We start from the raw sequence: 8,875 nt of genomic DNA, 5'->3' as shown, positions 1-8,875 counted from the left end.
TTTATGATCTGTTTTTAAAGCATTTTTGATGAGTCTTCTAACTGTTTTTATGTAAAGCGCTTTGGTTTCGAAAGAATGAAAAGCACTTAACAAATAAAGTTTGATTTGATTAAACACTTTTTTGATGAAACCTTTGGTTTTTCTCTCGTTTAATCTGCTCAGTCTTTACTTGTCAATAACACAATCTGCGATGCAATTACTAAGATTTTGCACATTTTTTATGGAGCGGGTCTTTAATCTCTAGAGTGGATTAAACCCCAGAGATTTAGCAGGATGACTTTGCAGCTTCACGTTAGTTAGAACCTAATAAATCCATGTGCATGGATCCGTGGATCTTGGTCCAGCTGCTCTCTTACTCGCTATAACCAATCCTGATGTTCCGTTGTCTGTCTTCGTCCAGTTGTCTGTCCACCAGAGAGTCTTCAACATCGCCAACGAGCTCCTCCACACTGAGATCTCATACGTGTCCAAGCTCCACCTGCTGGATCAAGTGAGTTGGGGATAAGAAATAAAGCAGGTGGACAATCTAAGCAGAGCATTCTCTCTGTTTGCCGTCCTGTTGCCATGGAAACCTGTCTGCACTTCTCCTCGGTGATGGGAAGCGTCCGGTCTGACTCTAACCTCCATGTTCTGCAGGTTTTCTGTGCCCGGCTCCTGGAGGAAGCTCGGTCCCGCTCCTCCTTTCCCAGCGACATGGTTCAGGGGATCTTCTCCAATATTTGCTCCATCTACTGCTTCCATCAGCAGTTCCTGCTGCCAGCGCTGCAGAAACGAATGGAGGAGTGGTGGGAGTTCTGTCCTCCTCTCCAGCTTCTCCTCCTTTAGAGCTGCTTTGATTTTGTTTTGTGTTTTTGTCACAGGGACTGCAACCCTCGCATCGGTGATATTCTGCAGAAGCTGGCTCCTTTCCTTAAGATGTATGGAGAGTATGTGAAAAACTTTGACCGGGCAATGGAGCTGGTGAACATTTGGATGGAGAGGTCAGCTCAGTTCAAGGCCATCATCCAGGAGATACAGGTACGGTGCTCTGAGGACCCACGCTGGTTCTGCCGGTGTGTGACGGCTTGCATTCGTGCGCTCTTGTGTTTGTGCAGCGGGAGGAGCGCTGTGGGAACCTGACCCTGCAGCACCACATGCTTGAACCCGTCCAGAGGATTCCTCGCTATGAGCTGCTATTAAAAGACTACCTCCATCGACTGCCTGAGGACGCGCCGGACCGCCATGATGCTGAGAGTACGCAACACTCACCAGCACAACCATCCAGATTTTAGCCTTTAGGCTAACTCATGAAGTCCATCAGATTCACACCGAATGTGATCCGTGCAGCAGGTTTCCATGATAAGTCAGGGGCACAGATGATTTGAGTGATGGGACAGCACGGCGGTCTAGCAGCAGCATGACTTGAGAGGCGGGATTTGGGCCAGAGTTCAATCAAAATTCTGACAGGTCGCTGCGTCTCATCTACCAATCAGGAACTCAGTTTTGGGTGCGAGACGTTTTCATTGACTTGATCAGCGGGTAGAAAACGAATCCAATGCCAGCATTTTTGTCCTGAACTTCCATATAATTTCTTAACCCGCTGGGACCGCGGGTTTGCTAGAGTTCATCGTTTGGCAAAGGTGGAAACACTCTGGACAGATCGCCAGCAGAGCTCGATCTGCCGACAGACGGGCAGCTGCTGCGGGGGGCGGAGCCTGCCGGCTCGGGCCTCCTGAACTACGTGACATTTTCCTATTTGCATTGAGACAATAATAGGATAACCTTTATTCCTCTCTCTTTTTTAGACCTTTTTTCCCCATTTCTTTTCTGTTTTTTCACAATTTTTCCAATTTCTGTCTTCTAACTTTTTTACATTTCTTTTTTCTCATTTCCTTACACTATTTTCAACCTTTTTTCCTGTTCCTTCTCTCTTTTGATCTTTTTCCTGTTTCTTCACTTTTTTCCTGTTTCTTTTTTCTATTTTTTTTTACCTTTTTCCCCATTTTTCTCTGGGACACACTCTCTCTCACAGAGAAAAAACGGCATTTTCTCGGCTCTAATCAGCTGATTCTCAAAGAAAAAACACATTTTTCCATCTTTTTCTCTGTAAGGAAACAGGTGTAGTTATACAAATGTGAACACAATATTGACTTGAAAGAAAGAAAACGATGAATGTTCTCTGTCCCAGTTGAAGCTCATCTTACACACTAAACTGCTAGACAGTTATATTTTATTCACATTTAAAAGTTTAAAAGCTGATAGTTCTGAAAGTTTTTAAAGCATAATTTTTGAAAGAGTTTTCTAAATTTATGTTTAAGCAATCGGCTAAAGTTTTGAAATTTCCATTTGAGATTGATTCTAGCATCATCCTGCGTGTCCTGCTGCTAGCCGCTCCCGTCGTTGGCGCTCACAACATTGCCGCTAGCAGCCATTGGTGCTTCACAACTCTGCCGTGTGTGGCTCCTGTGGGCGGGGTGTCCTAAACTTGAGGAGGGCAGCTCCTCTGACTATCAAATGTTCTGGCCATTCACGGCCGTGGAGTTCAGAGCTGCATGACCAGGGTTTAATGGTGCACATACAGGAAAATTCACCTTGTGACTTCAGGTCTTACCTTCTCCTCATACCAGAGTCTGACGGTCTGTGTCCATGTCTGCAGAGTCTCTGGACCTGATTGCAACTGCAGCCGAACACTCCAATGCCGCCATCAGGAAGATGGTAAGACCGACTGACATGTCAAAGTGACAAACATCCATTTCTAGAGTCGAGGTGTCATTTATAGCTGCAGCCCTCAGAACAAGTGAGTCTGAAACTGTAGCTAACGTTCATGTGACAGACACTTGTGATGATGGAAAATCACATTTAGTTGCCTGTGAACATCAGAACCAAATTCCATGTTTTCCTCAGGAGCGCATGAGGAAGCTGCTGAAGGTGTACGAGCTGTTGGGCGGGGAGGAGGACATTGTTAACCCGACAAACGAGCTGCTCAAAGAGGGACACATCCTCAAACTGTCCAACAAGAACGGCACCACGCAGGACCGATACCTGATTCTGGTATCAAGCTCATGTTTGACGCTGTGCTGATCCGGGTCCAAAGCAGTGGCAGTGACGCAGGTTTGTGTGTTCCACAGTTTAATGACCGGCTGCTGTACTGCGTCCCCAAGCTCCGCCTGATTGGTCAGAAGTACAGCGTACGTGCACGCATTGACGTGAATGGCATGGAGGTGAGGCTTCCTGCTACATCTGCATGGTGGCGCAGTGGTTTGTGCTTTTGCCTCACTGCGAGAAGGCCCTGGTTCTGATCCGACCTTTCTGTGTGGCGCTGTTTCCCCGTGCACGTGTCCGTTTTCTCCCGGGACTTCGGAGAGTTCGGCCCATATAGACATGACAGCATCACACATCTCCTGTTCCATCACATCCCAAAGGTTCTTTTGGGTTTCGGGTACCATGGAGGTCATTAGAGTCCAGTGAAATTGTTCTAGAAACCAGCCGGAGATGATTCCATGGAGTCTTATCCTGCTGGAGGCAGGATCAGAAGATGGAACACTGTGGTTAGAAAGGAATGGAGATGGTCAGCAACGACACTGTGGCGTTGTAAATAATAATACTCAGTTAGTACTAAGGGGCCCAAAGTGTGCCAAGAAAATATCCGCCAATACATCCATGCATGTATGTCCATGTGCCGGTAAGAATGTGCAAGTAACCAGGGAACAGCACTTTGCGTGCACCACTAGGCACGTCATGTAAACGTTTGGAGATAATGGATGGATGGATGGATGGACGGATCTTTATTTGTCATTGTCACAGGTACAATCAAATTAAAAGTGCTTCTTGGTCAGCACAACATTCATTCCTTAAGATAATGAATAGTACATCAAAATACATGAAAGTGCTTATCTGGTGATTAAAAACAAGAAATTATATCAATTTATTGAAAAAAATGCATTTGTCTTTTGAAAAACTAGGATACTCATTGTGTATGGAGCTATTCTGGGTCCATAAATATATGAAACCTAAATAAAACATAAAAAAAGAAAACTTGGAGTTTGGCCCAAAAAATGTAAAATGTCCAAAACTTTTTGCTGCTCTAAAATAAACTTAATTATTTTCAGCTTCAATTTTAGTTTTTTAGGTTTCAAAACTCAAAATTTTAATTTCAAAACTTTTATTATCACTTTCAACTCTTTTTTTAAATTTTTGAATCTAGAACAGAGTTTTGGACACGCGGTTTTTACACGATACAACTCTGTTTTTTACACTCATCTTGGGACAACTTCAGACTATGATAGTACAGAGCAAACAGCCATTTTCTGACCGTATTTATCACAGTTCTCAGATTCAGTGAACGCACCAGGACTGAAGTTACCACCCTCATTTTGATTGGTCCTTAGTTTTGGCCCCGCCCCAACGCACCACAACAGGGCTAAAAGTTTTGAAACTAAAATTTTCAGATTTGAAAAAAAGCACTGAAACTGAAAAATAAGATTTGAAACTGAAAAAAAGCTTTGTTATTGAAATTTTGAGTTCAGAAACGTGAAAAACAGAACATTTGAAGCGGAAAACAATTAAGTTCATTTTAGAATAGCAAAAGGTTTTGGACATTTTACATTTTTTTCTGGCCAAACACCAAAACGTTTTATTTATATTTATTTCAAATACTTATGGTCCCGATTTGGCTCCATAAATGTGAATTTTGTTGATGCTTTTCATAAAGATGGCAGCAGACATTGGTCAGGTGGTAAAATATATTTTGAAAGCTTCCTGCATTATGAACAAAAAAATGTTGGAAACAGAACATCTCTGAGAGTGGAGCCCTCGATGGAGCCGAGGGGTTCTCCTGTTGTCAACGGTTTCCAATAACCGATGCTAAATGTGTGTCTGAAGCTCAAGGAGACCAGCAGCCCTGCTGTCCCCAGGACCTTCCTGGTGTCTGGAAAGCAGAGATCCCTGGAGCTGCAGGCTCGGTATGCCCACAGGGAATGTTCACGTGCAGCAGGGTGTGGATGTCACTGACTGCTGGTGTGTGTTCACAGGACGGAGGAGGAGAAAAAGGACTGGATCCAGGTGAACACTCGCTCCTGACGGTCAAAACCTACATCAGAAGATCTTGAGACTTGTATCCATTGATATATGTTACTGGATTGGCCTATTTGCTGCTATAGACAGACGTGTGTGTTTCAATGGAGGAAGACATCGGGCTAGTTCACTCGTATCATAAACACTCGATGCATCGTAGTGCCGCATGTCTGTCACGCCGTATGTCACGTGACTTCCAACCCAGTAATATGAATCAATGGTTGTAGCCCTCACCGTCTCTTCTGCCTTCAGGCCCTCCAGGCCGCCGTCCAGCGCCACGAACAGACCCTGGACAGCTTCCGTCCCCTCAGCTGCTCACTGCGAGACGACGAAACCACACCCCCCCACTCCCCGGTATTATGAGACAGTGCACCCCAGTGTTGGCCTTTTGGGACTGGAATTTCACCAAACTGTGTTTATGCCCTCAGAGCTGTATGGAGCTGGGAAAAAGAGCCCCCACTCCAATACGGGAGAAGGAGGTGACCCTGTGCATGAAGTGTCAGGAGCCCTTTAACTCCATCACCAAGAGACGGCACCACTGCAAGGCCTGTGGACACGTGGGTCTTCCGCTAACCTTTTGTCTTCTCTACTCATTGCCTTTAGCACATGTGTCCAAGTCACGGCCCGGGGGCCGGATCCGGCCCTCCAGATCATTTTATTTTATTGTTATTAATGTCCCGAGGTTATCTTGCGCTCATTTCTAACTTGTATAATTTTGACAAAATATATTTTTATGGAGAATAAAACATTTAAAGGTTTAAATTAATCTATTCTGGAATAATATTCCTGCCTTTTTATTATTCCTAATTATGTTAAAAAAATGACAGTTCATACATTTAAAAGTTGTCATTCTGCTAGCTTTTTGGACTATTTTGGCATTTACTAAGATTGTTTAGGCTATTTTTGAGTTTAGCTAATGTTTCAGCTACACGCTAGCTGTTTTGGCTAATTTCTTTTATTTATTTATTTTTTTATTTGCTTTTTTAGGCTGTTTTGAAGTCAGGGTAATTTTTACAAGCTAGCTGTTTTGGCTAATTTAGGCTTTTGGTTTTTAGTTTTTTCAGGCTGTTTTGGAGTTTGGTTAATCTTCCAGCTAAATGCTAGCATTTTTGGCTAATTTAGGCTTCGTTTTAAGTTTTTTAGGGTAATATTTACACACTAACTAACCGTTTGGGCTAGTATTTTTTCAGTTTTTTAGGATTTTTTAAGTTTTGCTATTTTCTCAGCTGCATTCTAGCTGTTTTTTCTAATTTAGTCTCTTTTTTAGGTTTTTAGGCTATTTTGAAGTTTGGCTAATATTTCAGCTACATGCTAGCTGTTTTGGCTATCCTAAGTTTTTTTAAGGGTAATTTAGCATTTAGCTAATATTTTAGCTGGCCGTTAGCTTCAGCATTTTTAGCTACCAATTTCAGCATCTTCAGCAGCCACATTCGTCTTACAGCATTCACACTAGCATTATCACAGGAAATGCTATATGTATCTTTCATGATTATGTTAAAAAGTTACTGTTTTAAAGTTTTAAAAAGTTTTTGAGTGTTCAGTAAATGTTTATGCTGTTTGACCCGCGACCTTAAGTGTGTTTTGGATTTTGGCCCCTCAGGCGATTGACGTTGACATCCCTGCTTTAGCATGTGACCCTCAGCTGGTTTGTCTACCCTCCAGGTGGTTTGTGGAAAGTGCTCGGAGTTCCGTGCACGTCTATCTTACGACAATAACCGCACCAACCGAGTGTGTGTGGACTGCTACGTCATGCTGGTGGGCGTGTCACCTGGGGCGCTGAGTGGCAGCAACCAGAGGAGGCGATCCATCCTAGAGGTTTGTGTGACATCACAGTGACATCAGCAACGGTGTGTATGTGCATGTCAGTTACACTTGGTTGTTGCTATAGAAACAGGCCTCGCTGGCTGCAGAGAACAGTGTTATCTGCAGCTTCCTGCACATCATGGAGAAGGGGGTGGGGCGGGGCTGGCAGAAGGCGTGGCTAGTCATCCCTGAGAATGAGCCGCTGGTGCTCTATGTGTATGGAGCCCCCCAGGTATGCAACCGCAACAAGCGTGTTCACAATCATGGAGACTGCGCTGAAAAACCCATGATGCACCTGTGCTCTCCCTCAGGACGTGAAGGCGCAGCGCAGTGTGCCTTTGATCGGCTTCGAGGTCTCCTTCCCCGAGTCATGTGACCGCTTGGACAGAAGACATGCCTTTAAGATCTGCCAAAGTCACCTGACCCTCTACTTCAGTGCTGAGGGGGAGGAGCTCCAGCGCAGGTGGATGGACGCCCTCTCAAGGGCTGGAAGGGGGGAGGAGCCTCTGATTCACCAATCGATTGCTGAGAGCCTTGAGGAGGAAGGGGAGGAGCTTCTTCCTGAGCCTGATGGCGAAGACTCCTGATTCTGGATTATCCATGATGATCTAAACGGTGGTGCCAGTGTCACTGAAATATTTCCAGAAAACAAGTAAAAGCATCCAGATGAATCCAGAATGAATCTTACACTAAACAGACCCAGATTTAACTCCGAGAGAGCCCAGCTCGACCTTGTTGTAGACTTTGTCTTTACCTGTATGCTGTATTATCTGTTGGCTGAACTTCAACACCGGGACTTTTTTCAGCTCATCATTACTTCAAAAGGCTTCTCTGAGACTGTTCTGAACGTATGACTCTGACTTCTTTGATTTGTCTGAGTCCTAAAAGGGGCGCTGCCGCCATCCTCACCCTAAGATTTCTCATGGACATCTCCTCTCTTCACACATGGACATAACTGTTGGGACTCAATGAAAGGAAAACTCAGAACGGTGAAAGAAAGAAGCAACAAAAGTAACAAATTAAATGTCTATGAAATTCAACTAATGAAATCCAGACACTGCTTTTCAGCATTGGCTCTAAAGAAATATTTAAAAACAAATCCATCTTCAGAACTTGTACAGCTTATTTACAAAAATAAAATCATAAAACAGACCTAAACAAAAATGGTGGTCCACTTAACCTAATATTTGGATGCACAGCAGGGATGGGTATCGTTAGGATTTCCTCGATACTACTTCTCTTATCGATGTTGTATCTTATCGCTATTCGTATGGAGACAAATATCAATGTACATAAAAACCTTTTATTTAAAAACACAATATATTCCAAACATCATTTGCAACACTAAAATAAAACTATCAATAAATTCTAACGTCTCTTTATAACAGTAACATGCACTTTAAGGCACGTGTGTCAAAGTCAAGGCCCGGGGGCCGGATCCGGCCCTCCGGGTAATTCTATCCGGCCCTCCAGATCATTTTTTTTATTGTTATTAATGACCCGATGTTATCTTGCTCTTACTTCTCACTTGTATAATTTTGACAAGAGAGCTTTTTATGGAGAGTAAAATATTGAAAGTTATTTAAATTGATTTATTCTGGAATAATATTCCAGCCTGTTTTTTTTTTTACATAGTTATGCTTAAAATGTACGTTTTTGAAGTTTTAAAAATGTAGTTTTAGTGTGTTAAATAAATGTTTATCCTGTTCGGGCCGCGACCTGAAATGTGTTTTGGATTTTGGCCCCCTGTGCGATTGAGTTTGACACCCCTGCTTTAAGGAAACAACTTAAATAAATAGTGCAACCAAAAACCAAAATGGAGAGAAAATCAAATAGCATTCTCACTTCAAGAACAACAAAAGCGGAAATAAAGATGATCAACATTGAATGTCGGATCATTTATTATTAATGAGGAACAACATGAACATTCAGCCTGTCATTATTATATGATCACTATCTGTTAGTGCTGGTATTCATTTCCTCCTCTTTTTATTAAAATTTCATGCTCCTATCTTTGATA

At 43.0% G+C, this 8,875-nt stretch overlaps 1 protein-coding gene across 1 annotated transcript in view; it reads left to right on the top strand.

Annotated features, from left to right (window-relative positions):
* Positions 1–7,895, top strand: part of fgd1 (FYVE, RhoGEF and PH domain containing 1) — an 18,055-nt gene extending 10,160 nt beyond the window's left edge. Inside the window, exons 5-18 of the mRNA XM_024292584.2 lie at positions 401–490; positions 637–785; positions 861–1,017; positions 1,095–1,233; positions 2,636–2,694; positions 2,884–3,030; positions 3,108–3,200; positions 4,861–4,940; positions 5,010–5,040; positions 5,305–5,406; positions 5,481–5,609; positions 6,715–6,867; positions 6,941–7,087; positions 7,167–7,895. Of these exons, the coding sequence (XP_024148352.1) occupies positions 401–490; positions 637–785; positions 861–1,017; positions 1,095–1,233; positions 2,636–2,694; positions 2,884–3,030; positions 3,108–3,200; positions 4,861–4,940; positions 5,010–5,040; positions 5,305–5,406; positions 5,481–5,609; positions 6,715–6,867; positions 6,941–7,087; positions 7,167–7,442 (1,752 nt within the window). The 3' untranslated portion in view covers positions 7,443–7,895. The remainder of the gene's footprint in view (positions 1–400; positions 491–636; positions 786–860; positions 1,018–1,094; positions 1,234–2,635; positions 2,695–2,883; positions 3,031–3,107; positions 3,201–4,860; positions 4,941–5,009; positions 5,041–5,304; positions 5,407–5,480; positions 5,610–6,714; positions 6,868–6,940; positions 7,088–7,166) is intronic.
* Positions 7,896–8,875: the final 980 nt, after the last annotated feature.

The sequence above is a fragment of the Oryzias melastigma genome, linkage group LG7, assembly GCF_002922805.2.
Source record: "Oryzias melastigma strain HK-1 linkage group LG7, ASM292280v2, whole genome shotgun sequence".
NCBI classification, from domain to species: Eukaryota; Metazoa; Chordata; class Actinopteri; order Beloniformes; family Adrianichthyidae; genus Oryzias; species Oryzias melastigma.
This window is presented reverse-complemented; position numbering and strand designations above follow the sequence as displayed.